Consider the following 17,618-nt stretch of genomic DNA (forward strand, 5'->3'; position numbering starts at 1 on the left):
TTACAAGATTAATTAGGTGTTCCATGCAATGTCCATTTAAAATGTGATATTGCTGAATCAAATCTTTAATTTTACCCATGACAATTGCATATCAAGAATTCTCTTTCCCACACACCCATGATAATAGAATGAGGTATAGTTCTGAAATTGTCCCCAGTGCAGGGGCACTAGGGTTTTGAGCTTATAATACAATAAAGGTGCGAAATATAGATTAGCACAAGTAATGCCTCATAAGTTTCCATTCTCATCTAATTATTGGACGGTAAATGCTTCCCACACAGGGAGGGAGAATTTCCCCAATACCAGCCCCTGCATACCTCCTACTGACCGGCTGCTCACATCTCACTTGTAGATGCTGAAAATGATGAGAAAACTATCTATAAAGACTTGCATTCTTGCATAGCACCTTATCATGTCCTCATGATGTCCCAGAGTGCCAATGAATAACACTGAAACATTATGAACAGTTCTTAAGAAGGTAAACATTGACGAGGAGAAAACAAAATCATGTAGAAAGAGTCTGATGCTTTAATTATCAGTTTTCGCATGTAGGATCTGACATGTTTGCTAAGTGTGGTACTGTCATAAAGTCTAAGGTCAATTTCAAATCCAAGGGAGCCACAACAAAAGTCAGACTTGTGAAACTTTTAGGGTCTAATGTTCAAATGGACAAGATTCTGCATCCTCATCTCACATGTCAATTGAAGAATTATTTAGATATCTTATTTAACTAAGGGTCTTATTGGATGAAGTGAGGAGATTGGCTATTGATTTATAGAAAATAATAGCGGATGCAGCCATTCAGCCCATCAGATATCTGCTGGCTGAAAGAGATTCTTTATTCAGCCCCTGGCAGTAGCCCTGTAGATCATGGTACTTCTAATGGATACCCCTCACCCCCATAACTCTCTGGTTAAAATAATTTCCCCTCAGCTCCCTTTTAATCCCTCCGCCTATCATTTTTAAAAAAATCTATGCCCCCTAGTGATTCCTCTACTTTTAGAAATGGGTCCTTCCATATCCAATCCTTCTAGCTCCTCTCATTATTTTACAGACTTCAATTAAACTTTCCCTCAGCGTCATCTATTTCAAAGATCAAAACCACAGCCTATTCAATCTTGAAGATTGGCAGAGTTTTTTTTAAAAAGTAAGAGGAAAACACAATAATATGGTTTAGTGAGAGGCTTTGCATGCATGCAAAATTGCCAATAGTTAGGAACAAAGTATCAAAAAGTCTATCTGCTTTCTAGGAAGGGTCAGAGACTTGGGGGGCAGGGGACTGGTAGTATATTTAAAAATGGGGCCAGACAGAACAGGTGGGGTGATGGAGTGTGAACCTATTGTATCAACTCTTTTTGATGTGCCCTGGAGCTGTCAGTCAAAAAAGCTTTTAAAGCTAATGTTCCATCAGTTTCTTGTGTAAACAGACCTTGGTTAATCCCTCATTGCTCTCCTCTGGAGTTGTCAATCAAGTAAGAAGTTTAACAACACCAGGTTAAAGTCCAACAGGTTGATTTGATAGCAAAAGCCACACAAGCTTTCAGAGCTCCAAGCCCCTTCTTCAGGTGAGTGGGAATTCTGTTCACAAACAGGGCATATAAAGACACAGACTCAATTTACATGAATAATGGTTGGAATGCGAATACTTACAGCTAATCAAGTCTTTAAGATACAAACAACGTGAATGGAGAGAGCATCAAGACAGGCTAAAAAGATGTGTATTGTCTCCAGACAAGACAGCCAGTGAAACTCTGCAGGTCGACAATCACCAGGCAAGACTGTTCTCTTCCTGTTGGGGAGCACTTCAGCGGTCACGGGCATTCGGCCTCTGATATTCGGGTAAGCCTTCACGACACACGACGGCGCAGAGTCGCTGAGCAGAAACTGATAGCCAAGTTCCGCACACACGAGGACGGCCCCAACCGGGATATTGGGTTCATGTCACACTATTTGTAACCCCCACAGCCTGCCTGGACCTGCAGAGTTTCACTGGCTGTCTTGTCTGGAGACAATACACATCTTTTTAGCCTGTCTTGATGCTCTCTCCATTCACGTTGTTTGTATCTTAAAGACTTGATTAGCTGTAAGTACTTGCATTCCAACCATTCATGTAAATTGAGTCTGTGTCTTTATATGCCCTGTTTGTGAACAGAATTCCCACTCACCTGAAGAAGGGGCTTGGAGCTCCGAAAGCTTGTGTGGCTGTTGCTACCAAATAAACCTGTTGGACTTTAACCTGGTGTTGTTAAACTTCTTACTGTGTTTACCCCAGTCCAACGCCTGCATCTCCACATCATGGCTGTCAATCAAAGCAGTTCTAAGAGTTTTCAAAGCTACTGAGGCTCATTCAAGCAGGAATGGGAATCTCCCAAGTGAAATTGAATGTTTCTGTCAATCAAAGCAGTTCTAAGAGGTTTCTGAGTAGCTAGGGCTATGACACAAAACTGACAGCTCCTGTCACTCAAGAACTTCAGAGGTCTTGGGGCGGCACGGTAGCACAGTGGTTAGCACTGCTGCTTCACAGCTCCAGGGACCTGGGTTTGATTCCCGGCTTGGGTCACTGTCTGTGTGGAGTTTGCACATTCTCCTCGTGTCTGCGTGGGTTTCCTCCGGGTGCTCCGGTTTCCTCCCACAGTCCAAAGATGTGCGGATTAGGTTGATTGGCCAGGTTAAAAATTGCCCCTTAGAGTCCTGAGATGCGTAGGTTAGAGGGATTAGCGGGTAAATGTGGGGGTAGGGCCTGGGTGGGATTGTGGTCAGTGCAGACTCGATGGGCCGAATGGCCTCCTTCTGCACTGTAGGGTTTCTATGATTCTATGATTTTCTTTCTATGGTAACACCTGCAACTTCTGGAATCAACCAAAGGCAATTCCTACTGTTCAGGGGGCATGGATTTTAATGAAACCAGGCCACTTAAGGTTTACAGAACACAGACAATAATAACGAATTTTACCAGAAACATACCTAAAATCACTGTCTTTCCACATTTCCAGAGCAACAAGGAGAAGTCCAAGCAGGATTCATTTGGAGAGAACCCCAACGTCAAGGACAACCCTCACCCCTTGTAGCTTAGCAGTGACAGAGGAGCTAATGGGCACACTGGGAGGCAGTACTTACCTCCATGTGTCCTCCCCCTCCCCCCAGAATCCACGGCAGCAGGAACAGGACTAATTGGCACTTGGGGAGTGGGGGAGGAGGGGAGCATCCCAGGAGGCTGTAGAATCGGATTTCTAGTCCACTAATTGCATTCAAATGTATTTAAAAGTTGTAATCAGGTTCTCGCCCACTCTGGATAAGGGCCTGATTTGGCCAAGCACAGTGAGACGGGAGACACGCAATAGGTTTGATGTCTGGCGAGAATCCTGATTTGGCCCTCCTGCCCAGATTATTGTGCACCCATCAGGAATCCTGGCAGGGGCTAGCGGCCCCGGAGAATCAGCCCTAGTATCTTAGTTTTTAAGCAATGCTTAATATCCAGCCCTATCCCCATGGATAGTTTCATACTACTTTGCTCGGTTGGCCAATTGTAATTCTCCTATCAGCACCTTGGGTTCAATGGCTAATTCTGAATATAACCGAAGTCTCCTAAATCTCAATGACTTGAGTACCACACTACACAATGTGTTAATGCACTGAGCCATCAAACCGTCATCAGCCACCAATTATAAAGCAGCTAATGTTTAAAATGTATCCTGGATTCATTTTTGCTTTGGTTTAATTCCTGAAATAATTTTAATGATACAAAGACACTTCTGTGTAGATTTGTATCTGCAGTCACAATGCCAACTTAGACTGCACAAAGTATAGTCACAGCACGTTTACGGGACAAACGATGATTTTTGATCCTTAGTTTGTCATTGACCTTTGTTATTTACATCTTGCTTTTTTTGGATATAAAAACATAACGATCACTAGTCAAGAGTTAATCCAGTTTCATTGAGCAAAGTTCTGTGGACCTTATCATAAACCTCGAATAGAATATCACCCATAAGTTGAGGTAAGAGAAAATCACAACACTGCGGCAATGTCTAGGGCAGATTTCTTTTCTTAAAAGTTGGCCAAATTCAATTCATTGAGCAGTGCTCATGACCAAATTCTGCACAGTCTGCAATAGTTAATCTCTGCCTCTACGGATGGGTGCAGTTGTTTCAATCAGCCCTCAGATAATCCAGCTTCATTTTAAAATGTGCTGCCTGAAAGATTGGAAATGGTCTGGAACATTATACACAGAGAGTTGCTATAAAACACTTTTTCAATTGTTTTTATGTCAGTTTACGTAGGCCAACAAATGTGGAATAGGATTAATAGCCTTTGTCTTGGAAAATATCTGAACTTTTGATTTCCCACGTTGATGCATGAAATATAATTCTCAATGCCCATTAATGCAACACTGATTTGAATTATAGTTTTAATCAGCCAGACTGGAAATGCCTTTAATGAAAAATAGCTGCAATAAAACACATTGTGTAATACTCATTTCCTCCCCTCCTTCATTTTTATGAAATCACATTCTCAACATAACCTGCGACCCTGGACACTCTTTGTTGTGACCCTGAAACATTCAGTCAGGGATGACATACAATAATGGGGATGTTCTGCATAATCCTTGGACTCCTTTCTTAGCTCCTTGGAAATTCGTAAGATTGGAAATTTGTCATGGTACAGAATGTGGAACCACGTTGATCAGAATTTTATTTGGACTTTGAGGGGGGTGGGTGGAGGTAGTAAGTCCCAATGCTGGGACCATATGATGGTCCTGAGCCTGCACAGGCAAATAGCAGACCTGCATTGGCAGATTTCCCACAAGCACCTCAATTGGTTGCCATTAGGCCCGCTATTCAATTAAGGATGGTGGGTAGGCTTTCCATGCTGCCAGCCCAATTACACAGGTGGCACTGGGTGGTTACTGCTGAGGCATACAGTAGCTCTTGCATTTACAGCAGGTAAGCTTTAAAAAAGAGAACGAGGAAATCTATAGGGCCCAGTGTCCTGAGGAAAACCACCTCTGGGGAAATCATTGGGGCTAATGCAGGTCAGTGAGGACAGGGCTGATGGGTGAAGGGAGTTGGTGTGAATTTTAGATGACCTCATCCTGACAGAGGATGGAATGTGCAAAGTCTCCCAGAGGTATGTTGAAATAGTCAGATCTAGAGGCATGGATAAAGGTTTTGGCTGTGGATGAGCCAAAGTAGAAGCAGAGTTGGATGTTGTTAAGGAAGTCAAAATAGGTGATCTTAGCAATGCTGCAACTATGTGGTTGGAAGCTTATCTTGGAGTCAGACGTGACACTAAGGTTGCAAACAATCTGATTCCGCCTCAGACAGTTGCTCGGGAGAGGGATGGAGTCGGTGCCTCGGGAACTTAGTTTGTGGCGGGGACTGAATGACGATGACTGGTGAGCTAGAGCTGGGTGTCATCAGCATGCACTTGAAGACGGACACAGAGTTTTTGCATGATCTCTCCAGGGAGAAACACAAAGATGAGAAACAGCTGGGATGGTGAGGTGTGGGGGCTGGTCGAGGATAGATCGGAGGAGCAGGAAGAGAAGCCATTGCAGGTGATTCTCTGGCTATGACTGGAGGGGTAAAATAGAACCAGGTGAGAGCATTCCCAGCCAGCTGGATGACAGTGGAGAGACATTAGAGGAGAATGGTGTAGTCAACCATGTCAAAGACTGCAGACAGGTCAAGAAAGATGAGGAGAGAGAGCTTTCTTTTGTCACAAGATGTCATCTGTGACTTTGAGAGCAATTTGATACTGTGGCAGGGTCAGAAACATGATTAGAGGAATTCTAACATGGAATTTGAGGAAAATGAACATGGATTTGGGAGGTGACAGCATGTTCAAGGACTTTGGTGAGGAATGGGGGTTGGAGATGGGGCAGTAGTTTGTAAGGACAAGAGGGGTCAAGATTTGTTTAAGGTGAGGTGGGCCAACAATGTATTTGAAACAGAGGGTGCAGTACCTGAGGTGAGAGAACCTCCAATATATCAGCTCACATGCCAATTACCATGCCCACTCAACCCCCAGCTGCTTCCGCCTAAAACCCCTTCAAATGTACATCTTCAACCAAATCCTTAATTATTCTTTCTACTTCTTCTTGGATCTGACCCCCAACTATTTCATGTTACCCCCATTAATGGATGCGTCCACATGTAAGGTGTTTAAATCAAAATAAATAAACAATCCAGAATAGAACAGTTTTGGGAAAATGTGATACCTTTGTAAGGAGTATGCCATCAAGTTTTAATGAAAATAGTACCAAAAATAATCGTTTCAAGAGGAGAAGGTGTATGCTGTTCCATAACACAGGATTAGTTGAGGCTCCCAGCTGGTGCGACCCTTGTGCTGCTGAGTTTTGTGAAGCTTTTTATATTTCCACTAAGCGTTTGGGGAGGAGATGTATCAGGGGAACAGAACTCCATTTAAGACAAATTGAAAGGCCTAAGTTTGTGATTAATGAAGATTTTGTTTCTTTTTAATGGCACTCCAAACACTTATTTCCCTTCAGTGACTTTTGCAGTTGAAGTGGAAGACATTTATAGTTCATGCAGTATTACTTGATTTACTGGTTCTTGTGCTTTCTTCTGCTTAACATAGAGAATGTGCCCCAGCTCTTGTGGAGCCTTTCAAACATGTTGGTAATTAAAGAACAAAGTAAATTGAGGTACGCTGTTTGGTCTCGGTTAACAAGAGGTAAGTCACCAAGCAAATTGCTGACCTCCAGTATGGATCCTGGCAACAGTTTCCATGAGATCATTGCTTTTATATTTCTGCTTCTGATGGCAGCACTTACACCACCTTTAAATATAACAGTTTGAGAGCTAATTGATTTCTGCAGATGCTTGTTAGGTAATCATTTTGTTTGCATCCCTCTATTGTAAGAATCAAAAAGTATTCCCATTCTGAGTCAACAAATGCTGCAAGTTGGGATTTTTTTCACTATTGGCTCATTTTTCAATATTTCAAGCCTACGATTTCTTTTCAAACGCAAAACATTTCAGAAGCTTCTTATTTGAAATTTTTAAAATAAAAAATTTTTTCCCTGTTAAGCTTTCCTACAGAAAGAGTACTCTTGTTGCAGTGGCTGTCTTTTTAGATTGATTTTAAATTCCTGTCTCTTCTTTCAGCTTAGTTAATCTCAACTAAATTCCTTGTGCATATTGGCTTTTGTAGAAATGACAATAATTCCGATCTCACAAGGATGGATTGACTGCAACATGTAGGCAGAGGGAGAGGAATGAACAGAAGACCTGATAAAATTCACATTGATATATTTATGATATAGAGTAGTCTTCCACACCTTCAGTAAAGGCAATAGGCATTGACCTGTGCAAAATGTTGGAGGAGCAGGATTGAGGTGTGTTGCATGTGTGTTAAAACCTCTCAACAGTGGAGGATGGAAAATCTCAGGAACTGCAGCTAAGATAAATAGGAACTGTATGCCATTTTGTTTTCAAAGTATATTTTTTACCTTCTAATCTTCCAACTCATCCAAAATTTGGTTGCTATATCCCATCACCCCTGTTATAGCTAACCTACATTGGCTGGTAGTCCCCCATCTTTGTCTATTTAACGTTCTCATTCTCTTCTTTAAACCTCTTCATGGCCTCAGCCATCTCTGGCTCTCTGATCTCATCCAGTACTATAAATCTCCCAGAATATTTTATCCCTCTAGCCTCTTGTAGATGTCCCCTCCCTTCACTCCGCTATTGGTGACCATGCCATCAGACACCATGCTTTGGAATTCCCTCCCTAAACCACTCTCCCTCTTTTACCTCCCATTAGGTCTTGCCTTAACCTACCTCTCAAGTCTCAACATTCATTTTTGTGCAATTAAATCTCTTGTGCAGGGAATTTTTCTGGATTAAAAGAGCCTCATTAATCTAGTTTCATGCGTCAAATATGTGCAAGTCTGTGCTCTTAGACTTGCAGGATGAATAACCATAGATGGAGTCAAACGTTTTACTGGAACAGGGGTATTGAAAGTGATGGAGAGGGAGTGAGCTGAATTGCAGTATTATCATGGTGAATGGATGTCCAAAGACTATACAGTTGGCAGATCAATTGTGCAGTTATAAGTAATTTTGATGAATCTATTTTCCTCCAACGCTGAAAGAAGTGAGGCTGGAACAGGGCAGAAGCATGTGAGATAAGTGCAGGAGCAACACCAACAGCAGTGATGTCCATGCCCAGTACAGCACGCAAGCCTGCATCCACCAGCCTTGAAAGCCATACTGCAATGCTCAGCGCTCAGGCAGCTAATTATCATGGCATCCACTTCCCCTTGAGGGAGGATGACCGGCTTCCAAGAGGTGCTGGCCAATCGGATGGCCAGCAAATCTTCAAGCTCAGCAGTGCCACTGAGAGCAGAGGTCATTGCTGGAACTGCAGCCAGTCATTGAGCAGGAGCAGAAGGAGGCTCGCATTCAAGGTAAGTGCAGCAGTCTTGCCAAGGCTAGTCAGGCAGGCCCCAGAGAGGGTGAGCATTGGGCTGCAATCAGGAGGCCAGAGGGCGCGGGGTGGCCCTCTCCACTGGAGTGGCCCTCCTTGAGGAACAGAGTGTCCAAACATAAGACCATGAGAGATAAGAGAAGGATTGGGCCTTTTGGCCCATCAAGCCTTCTCTGCCATTCAATGAGATCATAGCTGATCTGATTGTGGTCTTAACTCCACTTTCCTGCCTGCCCTCCATAACCACCGACTCCCTTGTGGATCAAAAATCTGCTTAACTCAGCCTTGAAAATGTTCAATGACCCAGCCTCCACTACCCTCTGTGGAAGAGTATTCCAAAGGCTAAATCTGAGAGAAGAAATTCCTCTTCATCTCAGTCTTAATTGAGAGATGCCTTTTTTTTAAAATTTGTCCCCTTGTCTATGTTCCCCCATCTCAGCATCTACCTTGTCAAGCCCCCTCGGGAATCTTAGATGTTTCAATAAAAGTACTTTTCATTCTTCCAAAATACTGGTGGCAGAAGAAGCAGCTGCTTAAATGGCCTTTAACTTCCCAAATAAGGGGCTCAATTGGCTCAAGAGTAGGTGGGTCACCTGACACCTACCCACTACTGGCAGAGGCAAATAAGTAATGGGCATGACATTACCCTGCCTGCCATCCCACCTGATGTTACCACTCATGTCCCCTCCTTCCAACTGGCCAGCCAACTCATTCCTGGCAAGAGTGTAAGATCTTTGGGTCAGGTGTCAGGAGAGGATGCAAGGTGGTCAGTGCAGATCTGGAAACTTGCCTGAGGAAAAGCTGCTGAGAGGTTAGGAACACAGAAGTAAGGTGGTACAGTGGGTCGTACTGCCTCTCAGAACCAGGGACCTAGTTTTGAATCCAGCCTTGGGTCACTGTCTGTGTGGAGTTTGCACATTCTCCTGGTGTCGGCGTGGGTTTCTTTCGGGTGCTCTGGTTTCCTCCCACACTCCAAAAATGTTCAGGTTAGGTTGATTGACCATTCTAAATTCCTCCTTACTGTCAGGGGAATTTGCAGGGAAAGTATGTGGGATTACGGGAATAAGGCCTGGATGGGTTTGTTGTCAATGCAGGCTGAATGGCTGCCTCCTGCACTGTAGAGATTCGATGATTCTAAGAGTTTGAGGAACCCAGTTCAGTAAAGGGTCAGATGGTGTCCCCAACAAAGCCAGATTATTAGTTGATGCTGCTTGCAAATGAATTAAGAGCAGGAGTAGGCCACTCGGCCCCTTGAGCCTTCCCCACCATTCAATACGATTACGGCTGATCTAATTTTAACCTTATTACTGTCTACCTCCGATAAGTATTCTCGAACCTTCCTGCTAATCAAGAATATATTCACCAATATCTTAAAGATATTCAAGGACTCTGCCTCAACCATCATTTAAGGAAGAGAATTCCAAAGTGTCTCAACCATCTGGGAGAAAATCGTTTCCTCATTTCTGTCCTAAATGAGTGACCCTTTATTTTTAAACAGTGACCTCCTAGCTCTAGATTCTCCCACAAGAGGGAACATCCTTTCCACGTCCACCCTGTCAAGACTCCTCAGGATCTTGTATGTTCCAATCAAGTTATCTCTTACTCCCCTAAACTTCGGTGGGGGGGGGGGGGGGGGGGGGGGAGCCTAGCCTGACCAACTTTTACTCATTAAACAACCCGTTCGTTCCAGGTATTAATCTAGAAAACTGTCTGAACTGTTTCCAATGCACTTGCATCCTTCCTTAAATAAGGAGACCAATCTTGTACACTGTACTGTGGTCTCACCAATGCCCTGTAGAAATGAAGCATAACATCCCATTGTATTCAATTCCCCTCACAATAAACAGTAACATTATATTCGCTTTCCTAATTATTGGCATACTAACTTTTTGCTTATTGGTCCAAACACAAGATAAAACTTTTATGAAATATGGTTTATCTTGATTCTGGGTGTTAATGGCAAAATGGGTCCCTGTACTAAATGGAGGCTGCTGTAAATGTTTTTGTTGATGAGGTAATGGAATCGAAACAGTCTGGAATCTTTTTGAAGTGAGATTCTGTTTCTATTTTCTTTTCACAGCTTGTTACTAAGCTGGATAGAATTTTGACTTTCAGATCAGCAGACAGTGTACAAAGGTAGTAAATTTATGCAAACAAATTACAGACTTTTTTTAATGTCACAAGAACCCTTCAATGCAGATGACCAATTTACATGCTACATTGATCAAGGAGTTGCGAATAATGGGGCTAATTGGTGCAGCTTTGATCCCTCGTCCATGCTGTGTTAGCTGATGTCATCTGGGACATTGGCAACAATGCCTCTGGAGGGATGGAAGGAAAAATCAATTAAGGTTCTCATTCCCGACAGTAATTTATTGGGAGCACTGGAAAGTGTGTGTGTGTATGTGGTCGTCACATGAAGGCAAGATTGAGCTCTGTTTTGATGCTCTTGTAATAAAATAGCCTTTGACTAATAACACTCCTGTGAAACACCTCTAAAGTTTTGATAAAACTATTGTATAAATGCAAGCTGTTGCTGATACTTACTGTACTGGTTCTCACATGGCGAGGGATCCTAGTACCTGTGAGATGTCAGTGACCATGAGTAAGAACCTTCAAGAGTGTGCAGTCATCAAATGAAGCCAGGGTTATATGAAAATGTTGCACATACCCGATCCGTTTAGCTTATCCCGTACTGTCACAGTGCCTTACGTATCACTGTAACAAACATTCCCCATCCATCTCAAGCCATATGATATCTCGAGAGCACAATACTACATTTTTTTTAAAACTCAAGCTAATTCAGGGTGGAAAGAAACTCTGGAAAATTCCAATCTGAAACTAGCCCAGGAGATTGGTTCCATGAATGTGTTTTGCAATTGGATTTGGTACTATTAACTTTGACCATTTGAGTAACAAATGTGCCATCTAGTGGATATTGGAAGTAAAGCATTCTCAGTGACAACAGGTAGGGGAAGTTGCAATGCGACAAACACTGCAAATTTCTATCCAGTGACTACAATTCTACATCATGTTCCCAAGATTGAACAGTAAGAGTTTTAACAACACCAGGTTAAAGTCCAACAGGTTTATTTGGTAGCAAATACCATTCGCTTTCGGAGCGCTGCTCCTTCGTCAGATGGAGTGGAAATGTGCTCTCAAACAGGGCACAGAGACACAAAATCAAGTTACAGAATACTGATTAGAATGCAAATCTCTACAGCCAACCAGATCTTAAAGATACAAACAATGTGGGTGGAGGGAGCATGATAGCATTATAACCAAGTTCCGCACACATGAGGACGGCCTAAACCGGGATGTTGGATTTATGTCACATTATCAGTAACCCCCGCAGCTTGCCTCCTGGACTTGCGGGCTATCCTGTCTGGAGACAATACACATCTCTTTAACCTGTGCTTAATGCTCCCTCCACCCACATTGTCTGTATCTTTAAGATCTGGTTGGCTGTAGGGATTCGCATTCTAATCAGTATTCTGTAACTTGATTTTGTGTCTCTGTGCCCTGTTTGAGAGCACATTTCCACTCCATCTGACGAAGGAGCAGCGCTCCGAAAGCCAATGGTATTTGCTACCAAATAAACCTGTTGGACTTTAACCTGGTGTTGTAAAACTCTTACTGTGTTCACCCCAGTCCAACGCCGGCATCTCCACCCCAAGATTGAAAAAAGCGCTCCCCACATCCTCTACCACCCCCAACACATGAAAACACTGCTTTACAACCATTCCAGTGATTCCTTCTAACCAACCAAATGAGATTGTACCAACTTTGAATATTCCTGTGAATAATTGTTGAGTCAAGTGTCTGATCAGCTGTAAACCACTTATCCCTCTGGCAGCTGGGCTTTGTAGTTGAAAGTTAATTTTAAATGTTGATAGCTTATTTATTATTTAGTGGTTCCTTTTATGATAATGAGCAACAGAGCTGACCAAACATACCCTGAGGACTGAATACTTGAGAAGAAAATCAAATGGCAAAAAATATTTAATATCACTGCTTTCGCTGCTTAGCATTCATGTCGAGAGGGCTAGAATATAAGAGCAGGGATATACTTCTGAGGCTGTATAAGGCTCTGGTCAGACCCCATTTGGAGTATTGTGAGCAGTTTTGGGCCCCATATCTAAGGAAGGATGTGCTGGCCTTGGAAAGGGTCCAGAGAAGGTTCACAAGAATGATCCCTGGAATGAAGAACTTGTCGTATGAGGAACAGTTGCGGACTCTGGGTCTGTACTCGTTGGAGTTTAGAAGGATGAGGGGGGATTTTATTGAAACTTACAGGATACTGCAAGGCCTGGATAGAGTGGACGTGGAGAGGATGTTTCCACTAGTAGGAAAAACTAGAACCAGAGGGCACAACCTCAGGCAAAGGGACGATCCTTTAAAACAGAGATGAGGAGGAGTTTCTTCAGCCAGAGAGTGGTGAATCTGTGGAACTCTTTGCCACAGAAGGCTGTGGTGGCCAGGTCATTGAGTGTCTTTAAGACAGAGATAGGTTCTTGATTAATAGGGGATCAGGGATTATGGGGAAAAGGCAGGAGAATGGGGATGAGAAAAATATCAGCCATGATTGAATGGTGGAGCAGACTCGATAGGCTGAGTGGCCTAATTCTGCTCCTATGTCTTATGGTCTTTCCTTCAATTCCGTCTTATGGGTGTAAATTGAGAGAGGTGGATACTCAGTGAGACCTTGGTGTCCTCGTGCATCAGTCACTGAAAGTAAGTCCGCAGGTACAGCAAGCAGTAAAGAAGGCAAATGGTATATTGGCCTTCATAGCAAGAGGATTTGAGTATAAGAATAGGGATGTTTTACTGCAATTGTGTACATAGCATTGGTGAGGCCACACCTGGAGTATTTTGTGTGCAGTTTTGCTGTCCTTATCTGAGGAATGATGTCCTTGCTATAAAGAGAGTGCAGCAAAGGATTACCAGGCTGATTCCTGGGATGGCAGGGCTGTCATATGATCAGAGATTAAGTTGGTTAGGATTATATTCATTGGAGTTTCGAAGAGTGAGGGGGATCTCATAGAGACTTATAAAATTCGAACAGGATTAGACAGGGTAGATTCAGAAAGAATGTTCCCGATGGTGAGGGAGCCCAGAACTAGGGATTGTAGTTTGAGGATGAGGGATAAACCTTTTTGGACTGAGGTGAGGAGAATTCTCTTCACCCAGAGAGTGGTGAATCTGTGGAATTCATTACCATAAAAAGTAGATGAGGCTAAAATGTTGTCTGATGAAATTAGATATAGCTTTTGGGACTAAAGAGATCAAAGGATATGGGGGGAAGGCAGGGATAAGGATATTGAATTGAGGATCAGTCATGATCATAATGAATGGCGGAGCAGACTCGAAGGGCTGAATGGGCTACTCCTGCTTTTATTTTCTGTTTTTTCCAGTGTCATTTTTAACAAATTGTACAGATAAAAAGATGGATCGGTGTTTCTATTCGTAAAGGGGCAAAATGGCTAAACCTGCATCAAATTTGCTGCTAGTTTAATAATCAATATTTTAAAAAAAACTTAAAGTGAACCATGTTCTTTAATTGCATATATGACATCCTTTAAAACCAGTACCACAAATAACACAACACATAAATAAAACAGATCTGCCTTTTGCTTTTACGGCACAGTAGTATAGTGGTTAGCACTGCTGCCTCACAGCGCCAGGGACCCGGGTTCGATTCTGGCCTTGGGTCACTGTCAGTGTGGAGCTTGCATATTCTCCGGTGTCCGCATGTGTTTCATCTGGGTGCTCCGGTTTCCTCCCACGTTCTAAAAATGTGTGGGTTAGGTTCATTGGCCATGCTAATTTGCCCCTTAATGTCAGGGAGATTAGCAGGGTAAATACATGGGTTACAGGGATAGGGCCTGGGTGAGATCGTTGTTGGTGCAGGCTCAATGGGCCTCCTCCTGCTCTGTAGGGATTCTAGATCATTGAAGCAGCACTTCAAAAAACACAAGTCATGATTGGCTTCCATCTCGCCATAGTTTCGGATTCTGAGGCTGAGGCTACTAAAATCACTCTATTCTTTGGCAGAAAATCCAGAGTGGAAATGAGGAGAAATGGTTTTACAAAGCAAGTTGTTAGAATCTAGAAAGGAACTGCTCAAAACCTGGTGAAAGCAGATTCATGAGTAACTTGCAAATTTTGCAGAGCTATGGAGAAGATATGGGACTAATTCAATAACTCTTTTATACAGGCACAAAGAGCTGAACGACTTCCTTCTAAGCTGTAATATTGTCTGGAAAACCTTGTGCTTGTTGTGAAGTTGGATTGAGTAATTGTAGATTGAAAGGTAGGAAGTTAGAATTTGGTGTTTGTAAAATTGTGGCGGCACGGTGGCAGAATTGTTAGCACTGCTGCCTCAGAGTGCCAGGGACCCGGGTTCGCTTTCTGCCTTGGGTCACTGTCTGTGCGGAGTCTGCACATCCTCCCCGTGCCTGCGTGGCTTTCCTCCGGGTGCTCTGGTTTCCTCCCACAGTCCGAAAGACGTGCTGGTTAGGTGCATTGGCCATGCCAAATTCTCCCTCAGTGTCCCCGAACAGGTGTTGGAGTGTGGCGACCAGGGGATTTTCACAGTGACTTCATTGCAGCATTAATGTAAGCATACTTGTGACACTAATAAATAAACTTAAACTAATTGTAAAATGCAAATACATAGAGAGCCCAAACTGAAACATTTGTATCAAAAGGCCAAGCAGCAGTTTTTACCAAGACAACAGGTTTTTGAATTTAGCCAATCAATTTGATTCAGGCACTTGGATACTAAAAACCCATTAAATTTAATTCTGATGGTTTTGACAACCTAGATCCAATCCTATTGTGGAAAATATTGAAATGTCATCACAGATATAAAAGAAGGGGGCAGTGGAACAAAAAGGAAAGAGCAATTGCCACCTGCCAGAGCTAACAGCTCTCAACTCTCAAGCGATAGAGAGAATCACTGGCTCTCATAGCTTCATCTATGTCTTAAAGAAAGCACCATCTAGATAGAAAAGGTACAAAGAAGAAAGAAGTTCCAGACAGAAGAATCACAGAGAAGGCCCAGAATATTCTGGAAGACACAAAACCTGATTGCAATTTAGAGAGTGACTAAAATTCTATTTTTTGTTAATGAGTGGGAATTGTATTTATTTGAACAGCATACCATCAGAATCTTGTTTTATTCAGCAATAGTTAGAAGGGATTTATTCGATTTGTTGATGGTTTAGTTCATTTGTTCACCGTTAGATAAATTATGTGTTGATTTTAGAGTGTGTGTCAGAGATTTATTTTGTATTTAATCACTAGAAGTCACACCACTTTCACATTTTTACAGATTATAAGGTGAGGTACTCTTTGCGTATTTCAGTGTTTGTGTTCAGAGGGAGGAATCAACCTCTTTTATAACACTGCTACAAACATACATGTTGTAAAGTTATATACTGGAAGCACATATATTCAATTTTGTTTTATTCAAGGGAAGGTTTCACTGTTGAGAAAATCATCTGGTAAATACACATTGCAACCTTGTCTGTGTGTGTGAATTATTAATTTTGTATCTTCCTTCTCTCCTTGGATACTAACACTCATTTTGAGCTGTGTCATCATTGTCCTGAGCGCCTCAAAATTAGCCAATCTTCATTCTTGAGCCTGGATTTAGTGTCACCAAAATATCTGGCTGTAGATTGTCCATAGTGTTCTCACCCTTCATCCATGTGCATATTTTTAAACAGGGATCTATGTATAACAATCAAGAACAGAAATCCTGACTAATGTTCTCTGTCTTTCCGAAGTTGCCACTCTCTTTGATACCATAATCACACTTATTCCTCTGTCTTTTTGTAGAGAGCATAGTCATTCATCAGGTTCAGATGACATCAGCATGATGGCCCTCTAACTGATGGGAGCGTCCCGTTGCTGCCTGTGATTTTGTTGCACTGCGTTACTGCTGGCTGAATGAAGCACTGCCCTATGCTGCAGCCGCCAAGGCTCTGACTCTAGTCTTGTATGCTACTGACCATTGAGAGACTGTAATCATAACCTGTATATTTTTTGAAGAAATTCAAGGTTTTATTCTGGTTTTACTTGATGTATATACAGCTAACCCATCATTTCTCCCCTGTTAGTAAGAGGCACTGTGTCAAGGTCTGCTGCAACAGATCAGTTCCATTAAAGAGGAAGTTTATTTTTTAAACAAGTCCCTTTTAATTTGGACATGGCAAATGGTGCCATGAGTTGAGGCCATCATGGCATATTGATCAACTCTTCTCCCTCGGACAGAGTGATATAACTTTAAAACACATAGGTGTAGGAATAAATGGCAGGTCTGTTAATCTGATCTAACCTTGCTCAGAAGCCACAAATATTATTTTCTGTGTAAATTAATTTATAATTTATCCTTTTACTTCTGGCATTCAATATGAACCATTTTGATTCTGAAGTGACATCTCCGTCTCTACCTTTAAAAAAAAACCTGAAGATTTATTCTGCTCCATAAATTCTGGAATTCTTTACGAATTTGAAATTTTAAAACAAAGATTGTTGATTTTTTTAAAATCGTATTTGCAGTGGTGTTTCTGGACTTGACGTTGTGGTCAGAGTAACTAGGTCAATACTGTCCTGCCTAGTTTTATTCCTCGAGCAGAGTTGTACTGAAAAGTTACCTACCAGTGTGTTGAGATGTCATTTTAAAATTGGCTGTCATAATGACTAATAAGTGACCCTTCAAGCCCATGGTGCTGCCTTATCTTGAGGAATTGTTTATGAATATGTTGCACATCTAATAGTCTGGTTTGAAAAAATATACAGTACACTGTCTGATTGCAATTCCAAGTTTTAAATAATTAAAGCCTGTATATTTAATTCAGCACTTTGGCCTTTTTTATTTCTCAATTGCAGCAGGTGTTTGATTATCCTTTGGTCTAAATGATCGTGGTTAAAGATTAACTTTATTTTTATTACAATTCACTTCTCTCATTTGTGTCAAGGTGATCATCAACATAAAAGCAGGCTTGAAAGTAAAAGTCTAATGGAAGACTAATGGCTTGTAGGTTATTTGGGGGGATGGAGGTGACGCTATGTTGGAAATGTATCATTTTGGAAAAATGCAGAATCTGCCATTTCTTTGTACCCAGGCTGCTGCAGCTCCATTTAAATTAAACAGA

The 17,618-nt window shown here is 42.1% G+C and overlaps 1 protein-coding gene across 8 annotated transcripts in view; it reads left to right on the top strand.

Moving 5' to 3' along the window:
* Positions 1-17,320, top strand: part of LOC144504560 (filamin-A-interacting protein 1-like) — a 250,722-nt gene extending 233,402 nt beyond the window's left edge. For 5 of the 8 annotated variants that reach the window (XR_013499668.1, XM_078230087.1, XM_078230090.1 and 2 more), the window contains one exon: positions 16,300-17,320. Coding sequence is in view for 4 of the 8 variants with exons in the window: in XM_078230090.1 (XP_078086216.1) it covers positions 16,300-16,340 (41 nt within the window). In the remaining 4 variants the exon portion in view is untranslated. Of the gene's footprint in view, positions 1-2,993; positions 3,116-6,600 lie in introns of those variants that run through there. The other 3 variants (XM_078230084.1, XM_078230083.1, XM_078230086.1) reach the window with 2 other exon arrangements.
* The last annotated feature ends 298 nt before the right edge of the window (positions 17,321-17,618 follow it).

This window comes from Mustelus asterias, chromosome 15, assembly GCF_964213995.1.
Source record: "Mustelus asterias chromosome 15, sMusAst1.hap1.1, whole genome shotgun sequence".
Lineage (NCBI taxonomy): Eukaryota > Metazoa > Chordata > Chondrichthyes > Carcharhiniformes > Triakidae > Mustelus > Mustelus asterias.